The sequence below is a fragment of the Anopheles coustani genome, chromosome 2 (assembly GCF_943734705.1).
Source record: "Anopheles coustani chromosome 2, idAnoCousDA_361_x.2, whole genome shotgun sequence".
NCBI classification, from domain to species: Eukaryota; Metazoa; Arthropoda; class Insecta; order Diptera; family Culicidae; genus Anopheles; species Anopheles coustani.
Genome location: NC_071289.1, coordinates 50910382 through 50926540, shown reverse-complemented (window position 1 = coordinate 50926540; position 16159 = coordinate 50910382). Strand labels below are relative to the sequence as shown.

General features: G+C 48.9%; 6 protein-coding genes across 6 annotated transcripts in view; 1 reads left to right on the top strand and 5 right to left on the bottom strand.

The window, feature by feature from the left end:
* The window catches only part of LOC131265906 (protein twisted gastrulation-like), a 206522-nt gene that overhangs the window by 41903 nt on the left and 148460 nt on the right, over window positions 1-16159 (top strand). The gene's annotated exons all lie outside the window — the stretch shown is intronic.
* LOC131264573 (uncharacterized) lies at window positions 29-2900 on the bottom strand. Its single transcript, XM_058266852.1, has 3 exons — window positions 2598-2900; window positions 2334-2525; window positions 29-175 (listed from the first exon to the last, which is right to left on the bottom strand). Exons 1-3 carry the CDS (start codon window positions 2898-2900, stop codon window positions 29-31), a joined length of 642 nt encoding a protein of 213 aa, XP_058122835.1.
* LOC131264572 (uncharacterized) lies at window positions 2932-5803 on the bottom strand. The gene is made up of 3 exons (XM_058266851.1): window positions 5501-5803; window positions 5237-5428; window positions 2932-3078 (listed from the first exon to the last, which is right to left on the bottom strand). The coding sequence occupies exons 1-3, from the start codon at window positions 5801-5803 to the stop codon at window positions 2932-2934; spliced, it is 642 nt and encodes a 213-aa protein (XP_058122834.1).
* LOC131264571 (uncharacterized) lies at window positions 5835-8706 on the bottom strand. Its single transcript, XM_058266850.1, has 3 exons — window positions 8404-8706; window positions 8140-8331; window positions 5835-5981 (listed from the first exon to the last, which is right to left on the bottom strand). Exons 1-3 carry the CDS (start codon window positions 8704-8706, stop codon window positions 5835-5837), a joined length of 642 nt encoding a protein of 213 aa, XP_058122833.1.
* On the bottom strand, window positions 8738-11609 carry LOC131264569 (uncharacterized). Its single transcript, XM_058266849.1, has 3 exons — window positions 11307-11609; window positions 11043-11234; window positions 8738-8884 (listed from the first exon to the last, which is right to left on the bottom strand). Exons 1-3 carry the CDS (start codon window positions 11607-11609, stop codon window positions 8738-8740), a joined length of 642 nt encoding a protein of 213 aa, XP_058122832.1.
* On the bottom strand, window positions 11641-14512 carry LOC131264568 (uncharacterized). Its single transcript, XM_058266848.1, has 3 exons — window positions 14210-14512; window positions 13946-14137; window positions 11641-11787 (listed from the first exon to the last, which is right to left on the bottom strand). Exons 1-3 carry the CDS (start codon window positions 14510-14512, stop codon window positions 11641-11643), a joined length of 642 nt encoding a protein of 213 aa, XP_058122831.1.

Below are 16159 nucleotides of genomic sequence, written 5' to 3'. Positions count from 1 at the left end.
ATCCTGGTATTGCGCGCGCATGTAGCGGTCACTGCCAACGAACGATGGTGCCTGCTCGATCCAGCGTTGTTGGTGGTGCTATGGGCTGCTGCAAGTCGTTGACCACGTGCTCGACACTAGCTAGGTCCATGATACCGGCATAGGCATCAGCACGCTGCTGCGCTTGATTTTCACGCTGAAATCGTAATCGTTGTAAATTGAAAAAAATCCATCAACTTTTTTTTTCTATCGATACCAAACATGCTCGATTATATTATGGTCTGGTGACTGTGGAGGAGTTGCTAGTACTGATGTGCAATTATATATCAACCACATGCTTGTCATCCAGGCTGGATTGGATCATTGTCCTGGTAGAACGCAACGTCATTCGCTATGCCCAATCGTTCAACACTATGCTGAACAGTTGCCTTCAGGATATCAATATAATTCGCAGCATCCATGATTCAACGTATAACATGGATTTTGCCGACACCTTTTGCAGTCATACAACCCCAGAACATGATGGATCCTCCACCGTGTTTTACGATTTTAATGGTAAATCCATTATTCTACCCCTTGTTTTCTTCACACGTAGCGGCGGCCTTCAGATCCGTAATGATAAATTTTTGTCTCGTCCGTGAACAGAACCTGCCAGAAACAATAATAACAAACTTAATATCATAAAACAATGTTTTGTCATTGTCATTGACTTGTCTGACTTTGCGATCAATTTTAGGGTACTTTGAATTGATAACAATGAATGTCGCTTATCACATCTTCTTTGTTTATCTTTCTACGAAGCATGTGCAAAAAGAGAGAATAAAAATCGGTTACCAAGCAGCGCAATGATCGAAAAAGTTCAAAAAGTCATAATTTTGCCAGCTAAACGTAAAGTTGGACACTTGCTTTTCAGGTTTAATACGTGGTTTGTTGAACTATTTTCAGAAGTTTTTGATGTTTAATGTTGTTTTTGTTATATTTTATGACCGTTTGTTGATGCTTGATAACAGTTTTTTTCTAACTTTATTGGACATTTCTGCTCAAATTTCTTCCTATTGCTGTTTTGTTACTAATTTACTGCTAAGCAATGTTTGTAACATAGTACTGGGTAAAACGGCCCGGTCCTGAAACCACGTTGGTCCTTTGCGGTAACACAGCAGTAGGCGCATACAGTACCGCTCGATCAGCGCCATCGAGCAAGAAACCATTCGACCGATCACGCTTGCACCACTACGTACACGGCGTATCCAGTGTTTGCCTGAACCACGCTGCCAAGGAAGTCGTTGTGCTGCTTGCGGTACTGCGTATCGGTAGTAAAGCGGGAGATCTTGGCAAGTAAGCGTCCTGGCATAATCGTCGTGGGCCGCCAGATCGAAGAACCGCGTGAGCATTGTGTGGTGTTGCCATGGATTGGCAGCTGTACGACTGTATGTGACCTGGCCTGGTGACAGTCTCCGTTGGTCCCTTCGGATTTCTTCGAGCTCTGCTTCCGCTGCTACGAGGTCTCGCTGTGCGTCTTGCAGTTCCTGCTGGTTCGTAGCCTCGTGTCGCCTCAGCATTGCGTCGTTCCTGCGCTCGAGCGCGTGGTGCGTAGCTCGCTGGACAGTCCTGTTCCTCAGGCGACGGATTCGCTCACGGATGTTGCGCAACTACCGAAGCCAGTTTGATCTGTCCACGGGCGTCATGGCGTTGAGTCTGGCGGTGAGTGCCGGGCGACGGCGCGAGTATCCGCCCGGTCGACGCAGCCTGTTTCTCACTCGCCTCGCTTCTGCTGCCGCAGCATCCGCTCTCGTTTCCGCTGCTGCTGCCGTTGATCGGTGCTGTTGCTCCGCTCGCCAGGAGCGCTGCAGCTCCCTGGTGATGCTGTGTACTGCCTCGTTTGCTCTGTCCCAGTTTCGGCGACTACTGAGAAGGTGGCTCACCAGCGTTTCGGCAGTGAGTACGAGGTCCTGTTGGTCAGTAAGGAGTCGTTGCCGTACATCTGCGAACCGCGGGCAGGAAAACAGCACGTGCTCCACGTTCTCTACTACGCCTACGCAATGGGTGCAGTCCGGGGATAGGGTGAACCCCTTAAGGAACAGGTACTCTCGGAAGAATCCGTGTCCCGTAAGAGCCTGCGACAAATGGAAGTTCACCCTTCCAACCTGGCCTGTAACTCGAATCGCATAATCCGCCAGCAACTCTCAGACGCAGAAATGTACCGTGCATCGATGTACCGCTGAATTTCGTCCACCATCCCGTCCGGTGAGACTGCCACACGGTCGTGTCCTTTGTAGACAAATTTATACTAATATTTCACGCTGGTCACCGTCCGTGCACACCTCAAAATTGATATGACAGTTGTATTTACTAACCAGCCACGGATTGTACGGGACAACGTAGCGGTTATCTAGTTCAACGCCATGGTTACGCCGAGCATCGAGCTTCACGGTACGCCCGTTGTTACGGCGACGATACAGCGGATAACCATTTTCCTTACGTCGTGTGTGCTCGCAGAATGCTTTCGGGAAATGTTTCGAACAGACACCATCCTTCATGCAGGGTGCCTAAGGATGTGATGGTCCACACGGGCCATGCATCATACATTTCCGGATAGTTTCATGCAGTTCTGCATTAACCGAATCTGGTATTTCCGCTGAAACCACTTTGTCGTAGTCCGCTGCAGATCGCGGTTTGTCGCTGTCTCCAAGAATCAGCAGACAGTGTGCATGTGGCAGACCCCGTTTCTGAAGCACTAGCGCTCCTGCGGACAGATCTGCCAGAATCGCCTTTAGTTTTTCTCGAAACACACGGGTAGTCAAGTCCGGTCGATCCGCAGCTTGTTGGCGGGGTAGTAATGCCTGTGTTATTTCTACCCATGACGGATTGCATGTAATCGTGATGAACAGATTCGGTTTGCCCATCGCCCGAACGATTGCCATCGCATCCTGGTATTGCGCGCGCATGTAGCGGTCACTGCCAACGAACGATGGTGCCTGCTCGATCCAGCGTTGTTGGTGGTGCTATGGGCTGCTGCAAGTCGTTGACCACGTGCTCGACACTAGCTAGGTCCATGATACCGGCATAGGCATCAGCACGCTGCTGCGCTTGATTTTCACGCTGAAATCGTAATCGTTGTAAATTGAAAAAAATCCATCAACTTTTTTTTTCTATCGATACCAAACATGCTCGATTATATTATGGTCTGGTGACTGTGGAGGAGTTGCTAGTACTGATGTGCAATTATATATCAACCACATGCTTGTCATCCAGGCTGGATTGGATCATTGTCCTGGTAGAACGCAACGTCATTCGCTATGCCCAATCGTTCAACACTATGCTGAACAGTTGCCTTCAGGATATCAATATAATTCGCAGCATCCATGATTCAACGTATAACATGGATTTTGCCGACACCTTTTGCAGTCATACAACCCCAGAACATGATGGATCCTCCACCGTGTTTTACGATTTTAATGGTAAATCCATTATTCTACCCCTTGTTTTCTTCACACGTAGCGGCGGCCTTCAGATCCGTAATGATAAATTTTTGTCTCGTCCGTGAACAGAACCTGCCAGAAACAATAATAACAAACTTAATATCATAAAACAATGTTTTGTCATTGTCATTGACTTGTCTGACTTTGCGATCAATTTTAGGGTACTTTGAATTGATAACAATGAATGTCGCTTATCACATCTTCTTTGTTTATCTTTCTACGAAGCATGTGCAAAAAGAGAGAATAAAAATCGGTTACCAAGCAGCGCAATGATCGAAAAAGTTCAAAAAGTCATAATTTTGCCAGCTAAACGTAAAGTTGGACACTTGCTTTTCAGGTTTAATACGTGGTTTGCTGAACTATTTTCAGAAGTTTTTGATGTTTAATGTTGTTTTTGTTATATTTTATGACCGTTTGTTGATGCTTGATAACAGTTTTTTTCTAACTTTATTGGACATTTCTGCTCAAATTTCTTCCTATTGCTGTTTTGTTACTAATTTACTGCTAAGCAATGTTTGTAACATAGTACTAGGTAAAACGGCCCGGTCCTGAAACCACGTTGGTCCTTTGCGGTAACACAGCAGTAGGCGCATACAGTACCGCTCGATCAGCGCCATCGAGCAAGAAACCATTCGACCGATCACGCTTGCACCACTACGTACACGGCGTATCCAGTGTTTGCCTGAACCACGCTGCCAAGGAAGTCGTTGTGCTGCTTGCGGTACTGCGTATCGGTAGTAAAGCGGGAGATCTTGGCAAGTAAGCGTCCTGGCATAATCGTCGTGGGCCGCCAGATCGAAGAACCGCGTGAGCATTGTGTGGTGTTGCCATGGATTGGCAGCTGTACGACTGTATGTGACCTGGCCTGGTGACAGTCTCCGTTGGTCCCTTCGGATTTCTTCGAGCTCTGCTTCCGCTGCTACGAGGTCTCGCTGTGCGTCTTGCAGTTCCTGCTGGTTCGTAGCCTCGTGTCGCCTCAGCATTGCGTCGTTCCTGCGCTCGAGCGCGTGGTGCGTAGCTCGCTGGACAGTCCTGTTCCTCAGGCGACGGATTCGCTCACGGATGTTGCGCAACTCCCGAAGCCAGTTTGATCTGTCCACGGGCGTCATGGCGTTGAGTCTGGCGGTGAGTGCCGGGCGACGGCGCGAGTATCCGCCCGGTCGACGCAGCCTGTTTCTCACTCGCCTCGCTTCTGCTGCCGCAGCATCCGCTCTCGTTTCCGCTGCTGCTGCCGTTGATCGGTGCTGTTGCTCCGCTCGCCAGGAGCGCTGCAGCTCCCTGGTGATGCTGTGTACTGCCTCGTTTGCTCTGTCCCAGTTTCGGCGACTACTGAGAAGGTGGCTCACCAGCGTTTCGGCAGTGAGTACGAGGTCCTGTTGGTCAGTAAGGAGTCGTTGCCGTACATCTGCGAACCGCGGGCAGGAAAACAGCACGTGCTCCACGTTCTCTACTACGCCTACGCAATGGGTGCAGTCCGGGGATAGGGTGAACCCCTTAAGGAACAGGTACTCTCGGAAGAATCCGTGTCCCGTAAGAGCCTGCGACAAATGGAAGTTCACCCTTCCAACCTGGCCTGTAACTCGAATCGCATAATCCGCCAGCAACTCTCAGACGCAGAAATGTACCGTGCATCGATGTACCGCTGAATTTCGTCCACCATCCCGTCCGGTGAGACTGCCACACGGTCGTGTCCTTTGTAGACAAATTTATACTAATATTTCACGCTGGTCACCGTCCGTGCACACCTCAAAATTGATATGACAGTTGTATTTACTAACCAGCCACGGATTGTACGGGACAACGTAGCGGTTATCTAGTTCAACGCCATGGTTACGCCGAGCATCGAGCTTCACGGTACGCCCGTTGTTACGGCGACGATACAGCGGATAACCATTTTCCTTACGTCGTGTGTGCTCGCAGAATGCTTTCGGGAAATGTTTCGAACAGACACCATCCTTCATGCAGGGTGCCTAAGGATGTGATGGTCCACACGGGCCATGCATCATACATTTCCGGATAGTTTCATGCAGTTCTGCATTAACCGAATCTGGTATTTCCGCTGAAACCACTTTGTCGTAGTCCGCTGCAGATCGCGGTTTGTCGCTGTCTCCAAGAATCAGCAGACAGTGTGCATGTGGCAGACCCCGTTTCTGAAGCACTAGCGCTCCTGCGGACAGATCTGCCAGAATCGCCTTTAGTTTTTCTCGAAACACACGGGTAGTCAAGTCCGGTCGATCCGCAGCTTGTTGGCGGGGTAGTAATGCCTGTGTTATTTCTACCCATGACGGATTGCATGTAATCGTGATGAACAGATTCGGTTTGCCCATCGCCCGAACGATTGCCATCGCATCCTGGTATTGCGCGCGCATGTAGCGGTCACTGCCAACGAACGATGGTGCCTGCTCGATCCAGCGTTGTTGGTGGTGCTATGGGCTGCTGCAAGTCGTTGACCACGTGCTCGACACTAGCTAGGTCCATGATACCGGCATAGGCATCAGCACGCTGCTGCGCTTGATTTTCACGCTGAAATCGTAATCGTTGTAAATTGAAAAAAATCCATCAACTTTTTTTTTCTATCGATACCAAACATGCTCGATTATATTATGGTCTGGTGACTGTGGAGGAGTTGCTAGTACTGATGTGCAATTATATATCAACCACATGCTTGTCATCCAGGCTGGATTGGATCATTGTCCTGGTAGAACGCAACGTCATTCGCTATGCCCAATCGTTCAACACTATGCTGAACAGTTGCCTTCAGGATATCAATATAATTCGCAGCATCCATGATTCAACGTATAACATGGATTTTGCCGACACCTTTTGCAGTCATACAACCCCAGAACATGATGGATCCTCCACCGTGTTTTACGATTTTAATGGTAAATCCATTATTCTACCCCTTGTTTTCTTCACACGTAGCGGCGGCCTTCAGATCCGTAATGATAAATTTTTGTCTCGTCCGTGAACAGAACCTGCCAGAAACAATAATAACAAACTTAATATCATAAAACAATGTTTTGTCATTGTCATTGACTTGTCTGACTTTGCGATCAATTTTAGGGTACTTTGAATTGATAACAATGAATGTCGCTTATCACATCTTCTTTGTTTATCTTTCTACGAAGCATGTGCAAAAAGAGAGAATAAAAATCGGTTACCAAGCAGCGCAATGATCGAAAAAGTTCAAAAAGTCATAATTTTGCCAGCTAAACGTAAAGTTGGACACTTGCTTTTCAGGTTTAATACGTGGTTTGTTGAACTATTTTCAGAAGTTTTTGATGTTTAATGTTGTTTTTGTTATATTTTATGACCGTTTGTTGATGCTTGATAACAGTTTTTTTCTAACTTTATTGGACATTTCTGCTCAAATTTCTTCCTATTGCTGTTTTGTTACTAATTTACTGCTAAGCAATGTTTGTAATATAGTACTAGGTAAAACGGCCCGGTCCTGAAACCACGTTGGTCCTTTGCGGTAACACAGCAGTAGGCGCATACAGTACCGCTCGATCAGCGCCATCGAGCAAGAAACCATTCGACCGATCACGCTTGCACCACTACGTACACGGCGTATCCAGTGTTTGCCTGAACCACGCTGCCAAGGAAGTCGTTGTGCTGCTTGCGGTACTGCGTATCGGTAGTAAAGCGGGAGATCTTGGCAAGTAAGCGTCCTGGCATAATCGTCGTGGGCCGCCAGATCGAAGAACCGCGTGAGCATTGTGTGGTGTTGCCATGGATTGGCAGCTGTACGACTGTATGTGACCTGGCCTGGTGACAGTCTCCGTTGGTCCCTTCGGATTTCTTCGAGCTCTGCTTCCGCTGCTACGAGGTCTCGCTGTGCGTCTTGCAGTTCCTGCTGGTTCGTAGCCTCGTGTCGCCTCAGCATTGCGTCGTTCCTGCGCTCGAGCGCGTGGTGCGTAGCTCGCTGGACAGTCCTGTTCCTCAGGCGACGGATTCGCTCACGGATGTTGCGCAACTCCCGAAGCCAGTTTGATCTGTCCACGGGCGTCATGGCGTTGAGTCTGGCGGTGAGTGCCGGGCGACGGCGCGAGTATCCGCCCGGTCGACGCAGCCTGTTTCTCACTCGCCTCGCTTCTGCTGCCGCAGCATCCGCTCTCGTTTCCGCTGCTGCTGCCGTTGATCGGTGCTGTTGCTCCGCTCGCCAGGAGCGCTGCAGCTCCCTGGTGATGCTGTGTACTGCCTCGTTTGCTCTGTCCCAGTTTCGGCGACTACTGAGAAGGTGGCTCACCAGCGTTTCGGCAGTGAGTACGAGGTCCTGTTGGTCAGTAAGGAGTCGTTGCCGTACATCTGCGAACCGCGGGCAGGAAAACAGCACGTGCTCCACGTTCTCTACTACGCCTACGCAATGGGTGCAGTCCGGGGATAGGGTGAACCCCTTAAGGAACAGGTACTCTCGGAAGAATCCGTGTCCCGTAAGAGCCTGCGACAAATGGAAGTTCACCTTTCCAACCTGGCCTGTAACTCGAATCGCATAATCCGCCAGCAACTCTCAGACGCAGAAATGTACCGTGCATCGATGTACCGCTGAATTTCGTCCACCATCCCGTCCGGTGAGACTGCCACACGGTCGTGTCCTTTGTAGACAAATTTATACTAATATTTCACGCTGGTCACCGTCCGTGCACACCTCAAAATTGATATGACAGTTGTATTTACTAACCAGCCACGGATTGTACGGGACAACGTAGCGGTTATCTAGTTCAACGCCATGGTTACGCCGAGCATCGAGCTTCACGGTACGCCCGTTGTTACGGCGACGATACAGCGGATAACCATTTTCCTTACGTCGTGTGTGCTCGCAGAATGCTTTCGGGAAATGTTTCGAACAGACACCATCCTTCATGCAGGGTGCCTAAGGATGTGATGGTCCACACGGGCCATGCATCATACATTTCCGGATAGTTTCATGCAGTTCTGCATTAACCGAATCTGGTATTTCCGCTGAAACCACTTTGTCGTAGTCCGCTGCAGATCGCGGTTTGTCGCTGTCTCCAAGAATCAGCAGACAGTGTGCATGTGGCAGACCCCGTTTCTGAAGCACTAGCGCTCCTGCGGACAGATCTGCCAGAATCGCCTTTAGTTTTTCTCGAAACACACGGGTAGTCAAGTCCGGTCGATCCGCAGCTTGTTGGCGGGGTAGTAATGCCTGTGTTATTTCTACCCATGACGGATTGCATGTAATCGTGATGAACAGATTCGGTTTGCCCATCGCCCGAACGATTGCCATCGCATCCTGGTATTGCGCGCGCATGTAGCGGTCACTGCCAACGAACGATGGTGCCTGCTCGATCCAGCGTTGTTGGTGGTGCTATGGGCTGCTGCAAGTCGTTGACCACGTGCTCGACACTAGCTAGGTCCATGATACCGGCATAGGCATCAGCACGCTGCTGCGCTTGATTTTCACGCTGAAATCGTAATCGTTGTAAATTGAAAAAAATCCATCAACTTTTTTTTTCTATCGATACCAAACATGCTCGATTATATTATGGTCTGGTGACTGTGGAGGAGTTGCTAGTACTGATGTGCAATTATATATCAACCACATGCTTGTCATCCAGGCTGGATTGGATCATTGTCCTGGTAGAACGCAACGTCATTCGCTATGCCCAATCGTTCAACACTATGCTGAACAGTTGCCTTCAGGATATCAATATAATTCGCAGCATCCATGATTCAACGTATAACATGGATTTTGCCGACACCTTTTGCAGTCATACAACCCCAGAACATGATGGATCCTCCACCGTGTTTTACGATTTTAATGGTAAATCCATTATTCTACCCCTTGTTTTCTTCACACGTAGCGGCGGCCTTCAGATCCGTAATGATAAATTTTTGTCTCGTCCGTGAACAGAACCTGCCAGAAACAATAATAACAAACTTAATATCATAAAACAATGTTTTGTCATTGTCATTGACTTGTCTGACTTTGCGATCAATTTTAGGGTACTTTGAATTGATAACAATGAATGTCGCTTATCACATCTTCTTTGTTTATCTTTCTACGAAGCATGTGCAAAAAGAGAGAATAAAAATCGGTTACCAAGCAGCGCAATGATCGAAAAAGTTCAAAAAGTCATAATTTTGCCAGCTAAACGTAAAGTTGGACACTTGCTTTTCAGGTTTAATACGTGGTTTGTTGAACTATTTTCAGAAGTTTTTGATGTTTAATGTTGTTTTTGTTATATTTTATGACCGTTTGTTGATGCTTGATAACAGTTTTTTTCTAACTTTATTGGACATTTCTGCTCAAATTTCTTCCTATTGCTGTTTTGTTACTAATTTACTGCTAAGCAATGTTTGTAACATAGTACTAGGTAAAACGGCCCGGTCCTGAAACCACGTTGGTCCTTTGCGGTAACACAGCAGTAGGCGCATACAGTACCGCTCGATCAGCGCCATCGAGCAAGAAACCATTCGACCGATCACGCTTGCACCACTACGTACACGGCGTATCCAGTGTTTGCCTGAACCACGCTGCCAAGGAAGTCGTTGTGCTGCTTGCGGTACTGCGTATCGGTAGTAAAGCGGGAGATCTTGGCAAGTAAGCGTCCTGGCATAATCGTCGTGGGCCGCCAGATCGAAGAACCGCGTGAGCATTGTGTGGTGTTGCCATGGATTGGCAGCTGTACGACTGTATGTGACCTGGCCTGGTGACAGTCTCCGTTGGTCCCTTCGGATTTCTTCGAGCTCTGCTTCCGCTGCTACGAGGTCTCGCTGTGCGTCTTGCAGTTCCTGCTGGTTCGTAGCCTCGTGTCGCCTCAGCATTGCGTCGTTCCTGCGCTCGAGCGCGTGGTGCGTAGCTCGCTGGACAGTCCTGTTCCTCAGGCGACGGATTCGCTCACGGATGTTGCGCAACTCCCGAAGCCAGTTTGATCTGTCCACGGGCGTCATGGCGTTGAGTCTGGCGGTGAGTGCCGGGCGACGGCGCGAGTATCCGCCCGGTCGACGCAGCCTGTTTCTCACTCGCCTCGCTTCTGCTGCCGCAGCATCCGCTCTCGTTTCCGCTGCTGCTGCCGTTGATCGGTGCTGTTGCTCCGCTCGCCAGGAGCGCTGCAGCTCCCTGGTGATGCTGTGTACTGCCTCGTTTGCTCTGTCCCAGTTTCGGCGACTACTGAGAAGGTGGCTCACCAGCGTTTCGGCAGTGAGTACGAGGTCCTGTTGGTCAGTAAGGAGTCGTTGCCGTACATCTGCGAACCGCGGGCAGGAAAACAGCACGTGCTCCACGTTCTCTACTACGCCTACGCAATGGGTGCAGTCCGGGGATAGGGTGAACCCCTTAAGGAACAGGTACTCTCGGAAGAATCCGTGTCCCGTAAGAGCCTGCGACAAATGGAAGTTCACCCTTCCAACCTGGCCTGTAACTCGAATCGCATAATCCGCCAGCAACTCTCAGACGCAGAAATGTACCGTGCATCGATGTACCGCTGAATTTCGTCCACCATCCCGTCCGGTGAGACTGCCACACGGTCGTGTCCTTTGTAGACAAATTTATACTAATATTTCACGCTGGTCACCGTCCGTGCACACCTCAAAATTGATATGACAGTTGTATTTACTAACCAGCCACGGATTGTACGGGACAACGTAGCGGTTATCTAGTTCAACGCCATGGTTACGCCGAGCATCGAGCTTCACGGTACGCCCGTTGTTACGGCGACGATACAGCGGATAACCATTTTCCTTACGTCGTGTGTGCTCGCAGAATGCTTTCGGGAAATGTTTCGAACAGACACCATCCTTCATGCAGGGTGCCTAAGGATGTGATGGTCCACACGGGCCATGCATCATACATTTCCGGATAGTTTCATGCAGTTCTGCATTAACCGAATCTGGTATTTCCGCTGAAACCACTTTGTCGTAGTCCGCTGCAGATCGCGGTTTGTCGCTGTCTCCAAGAATCAGCAGACAGTGTGCATGTGGCAGACCCCGTTTCTGAAGCACTAGCGCTCCTGCGGACAGATCTGCCAGAATCGCCTTTAGTTTTTCTCGAAACACACGGGTAGTCAAGTCCGGTCGATCCGCAGCTTGTTGGCGGGGTAGTAATGCCTGTGTTATTTCTACCCATGACGGATTGCATGTAATCGTGATGAACAGATTCGGTTTGGCCATCGCCCGAACGATTGCCATCGCATCCTGGTATTGCGCGCGCATGTAGCGGTCACTGCCAACGAACGATGGTGCCTGCTCGATCCAGCGTTGTTGGTGGTGCTATGGGCTGCTGCAAGTCGTTGACCACGTGCTCGACACTAGCTAGGTCCATGATACCGGCATAGGCATCAGCACGCTGCTGCGCTTGATTTTCACGCTGAAATCGTAATCGTTGTAAATTGAAAAAAATCCATCAACTTTTTTTTTCTATCGATACCAAACATGCTCGATTATATTATGGTCTGGTGACTGTGGAGGAGTTGCTAGTACTGATGTGCAATTATATATCAACCACATGCTTGTCATCCAGGCTGGATTGGATCATTGTCCTGGTAGAACGCAACGTCATTCGCTATGCCCAATCGTTCAACACTATGCTGAACAGTTGCCTTCAGGATATCAATATAATTCGCAGCATCCATGATTCAACGTATAACATGGATTTTGCCGACACCTTTTGCAGTCATACAACCCCAGAACATGATGGATCCTCCACCGTGTTTTACGATTTTAATGGTAAATCCATTATTCTACCCCTTGTTTTCTTCACACGTAGCGGCGGCCTTCAGATCCGTAATGATAAATTTTTGTCTCGTCCGTGAACAGAACCTGCCAGAAACAATAATAACAAACTTAATATCATAAAACAATGTTTTGTCATTGTCATTGACTGGTCTGACTTTGCGATCAATTTTAGGGTACTTTGAATTGATAACAATGAATGTCGCTTATCACATCTTCTTTGTTTATCTTTCTACGAAGCATGTGCAAAAAGAGAGAATAAAAATCGGTTACCAAGCAGCGCAATGATCGAAAAAGTTCAAAAAGTCATAATTTTGCCAGCTAAACGTAAAGTTGGACACTTGCTTTTCAGGTTTAATACGTGGTTTGTTGAACTATTTTCAGAAGTTTTTGATGTTTAATGTTGTTTTTGTTATATTTTATGACCGTTTGTTGATGCTTGATAACAGTTTTTTTCTAACTTTATTGGACATTTCTGCTCAAATTTCTTCCTATTGCTGTTTTGTTACTAATTTACTGCTAAGCAATGTTTGTAACATAGTACTAGGTCAAACGGCCCGGTCCTGAAACCACGTTGGTCCTTTGCGGTAACACAGCAGTAGGCGCATACAGTACCGCTCGATCAGCGCCATCGAGCAAGAAACCATTCGACCGATCACGCTTGCACCACTACGTACACGGCGTATCCAGTGTTTGCCTGAACCACGCTGCCAAGGAAGTCGTTGTGCTGCTTGCGGTACTGCGTATCGGTAGTAAAGCGGGAGATCTTGGCAAGTAAGCGTCCTGGCATAATCGTCGTGGGCCGCCAGATCGAAGAACCGCGTGAGCATTGTGTGGTGTTGCCATGGATTGGCAGCTGTACGACTGTATGTGACCTGGCCTGGTGACAGTCTCCGTTGGTCCCTTCGGATTTCTTCGAGCTCTGCTTCCGCTGCTACGAGGTCTCGCTGTGCGTCTTGCAGTTCCTGCTGGTTCGTAGCCTCGTGTCGCCTCAGCATTGCGTCGTTCCTGCGCTCGAGCGCGTGGTGCGTAGCTCGCTGGACAGTCCTGTTCCTCAGGCGACGGATTCGCTCACGGATGTTGCGCAACTCCCGAAGCCAGTTTGATCTGTCCACGGGCGTCATGGCGTTGAGTCTGGCGGTGAGTGCCGGGCGACGGCGCGAGTATCCGCCCGGTCGACGCAGCCTGTTTCTCACTCGCCTCGCTTCTGCTGCCGCAGCATCCGCTCTCGTTTCCGCTGCTGCTGCCGTTGATCGGTGCTGTTGCTCCGCTCGCCAGGAGCGCTGCAGCTCCCTGGTGATGCTGTGTACTGCCTCGTTTGCTCTGTCCCAGTTTCGGCGACTACTGAGAAGGTGGCTCACCAGCGTTTCGGCAGTGAGTACGAGGTCCTGTTGGTCAGTAAGGAGTCGTTGCCGTACATCTGCGAACCGCGGGCAGGAAAACAGCACGTGCTCCACGTTCTCTACTACGCCTACGCAATGGGTGCAGTCCGGGGATAGGGTGAACCCCTTAAGGAACAGGTACTCTCGGAAGAATCCGTGTCCCGTAAGAGCCTGCGACAAATGGAAGTTCACCCTTCCAACCTGGCCTGTAACTCGAATCGCATAATCCGCCAGCAACTCTCAGACGCAGAAATGTACCGTGCATCGATGTACCGCTGAATTTCGTCCACCATCCCGTCCGGTGAGACTGCCACACGGTCGTGTCCTTTGTAGACAAATTTATACTAATATTTCACGCTGGTCACCGTCCGTGCACACCTCAAAATTGATATGACAGTTGTATTTACTAACCAGCCACGGATTGTACGGGACAACGTAGCGGTTATCTAGTTCAACGCCATGGTTACGCCGAACATCGAGCTTCACGGTACGCCCGTTGTTACGGCGACGATACAGCGGATAACCATTTTCCTTACGTCGTGTGTGCTCGCAGAATGCTTTCGGGAAATGTTTCGAACAGACACCATCCTTCATGCAGGGTGCCTAAGGATGTGATGGTCCACACGGGCCATGCATCATACATTTCCGGATAGTTTCATGCAGTTCTGCATTAACCGAATCTGGTATTTCCGCTGAAACCACTTTGTCGTAGTCCGCTGCAGATCGCGGTTTGTCGCTGTCTCCAAGAATCAGCAGACAGTGTGCATGTGGCAGACCCCGTTTCTGAAGCACTAGCGCTCCTGCGGACAGATCTGCCAGAATCGCCTTTAGTTTTTCTCGAAACACACGGGTAGTCAAGTCCGGTCGATCCGCAGCTTGTTGGCGGGGTAGTAATGCCTGTGTTATTTCTACCCATGACGGATTGCATGTAATCGTGATGAACAGATTCGGTTTGCCCATCGCCCGAACGATTGCCATCGCATCCTGGTATTGCGCGCGCATGTAGCGGTCACTGCCAACGAACGATGGTGCCTGCTCGATCCAGCGTTGTTGGTGGTGCTATGGGCTGCTGCAAGTCGTTGACCACGTGCTCGACACTAGCTAGGTCCATGATACCGGCATAGGCATCAGCACGCTGCTGCGCTTGATTTTCACGCTGAAATCGTAATCGTTGTAAATTGAAAAAAATCCATCAACTTTTTTTTTCTATCGATACCAAACATGCTCGATTATATTATGGTCTGGTGACTGTGGAGGAGTTGCTAGTACTGATGTGCAATTATATATCAACCACATGCTTGTCATCCAGGCTGGATTGGATCATTGTCCTGGTAGAACGCAACGTCATTCGCTATGCCCAATCGTTCAACACTATGCTGAACAGTTGCCTTCAGGATATCAATATAATTCGCAGCATCCATGATTCAACGTATAACATGGATTTTGCCGACACCTTTTGCAGTCATACAACCCCAGAACATGATGGATCCTCCACCGTGTTTTACGATTTTAATGGTAAATCCATTATTCTACCCCTTGTTTTCTTCACACGTAGCGGCGGCCTTCAGATCCGTAATGATAAATTTTTGTCTCGTCCGTGAACAGAACCTGCCAGAAACAATAATAACAAACTTAATATCATAAAACAATGTTTTGTCATTGTCATTGACTTGTCTGACTTTGCGATCAATTTTAGGGTACTTTGAATTGATAACAATGAATGTCGCTTATCACATCTTCTTTGTTTATCTTTCTACGAAGCATGTGCAAAAAGAGAGAATAAAAATCGGTTACCAAGCAGCGCAATGATCGAAAAAGTTCAAAAAGTCATAATTTTGCCAGCTAAACGTAAAGTTGGACACTTGCTTTTCAGGTTTAATACGTGGTTTGCTGAACTATTTTCAGAAGTTTTTGATGTTTAATGTTGTTTTTGTTATATTTTATGACCGTTTGTTGATGCTTGATAACAGTTTTTTTCTAACTTTATTGGACATTTCTGCTCAAATTTCTTCCTATTGCTGTTTTGTTACTAATTTACTGCTAAGCAATGTTTGTAACATAGTACTAGGTAAAACGGCCCGGTCCTGAAACCACGTTGGTCCTTTGCGGTAACACAGCAGTAGGCGCATACAGTACCGCTCGATCAGCGCCATCGAGCAAGAAACCATTCGACCGATCACGCTTGCACCACTACGTACACGGCGTATCCAGTGTTTGCCTGAACCACGCTGCCAAGGAAGTCGTTGTGCTGCTTGCGGTACTGCGTATCGGTAGTAAAGCGGGAGATCTTGGCAAGTAAGCGTCCTGGCATAATCGTCGTGGGCCGCCAGATCGAAGAACCGCGTGAGCATTGTGTGGTGTTGCCATGGATTGGCAGCTGTACGACTGTATGTGACCTGGCCTGGTGACAGTCTCCGTTGGTCCCTTCGGATTTCTTCGAGCTCTGCTTCCGCTGCTACGAGGTCTCGCTGTGCGTCTTGCAGTTCCTGCTGGTTCGTAGCCTCGTGTCGCCTCAGCATTGCGTCGTTCCTGCGCTCGAGCGCGTGGTGCGTAGCTCGCTGGACAGTCCTGTTCCTCAGGCGACGGATTCGCTCACGGATGTTGCGCAACTCCCGAAGCCAGTTT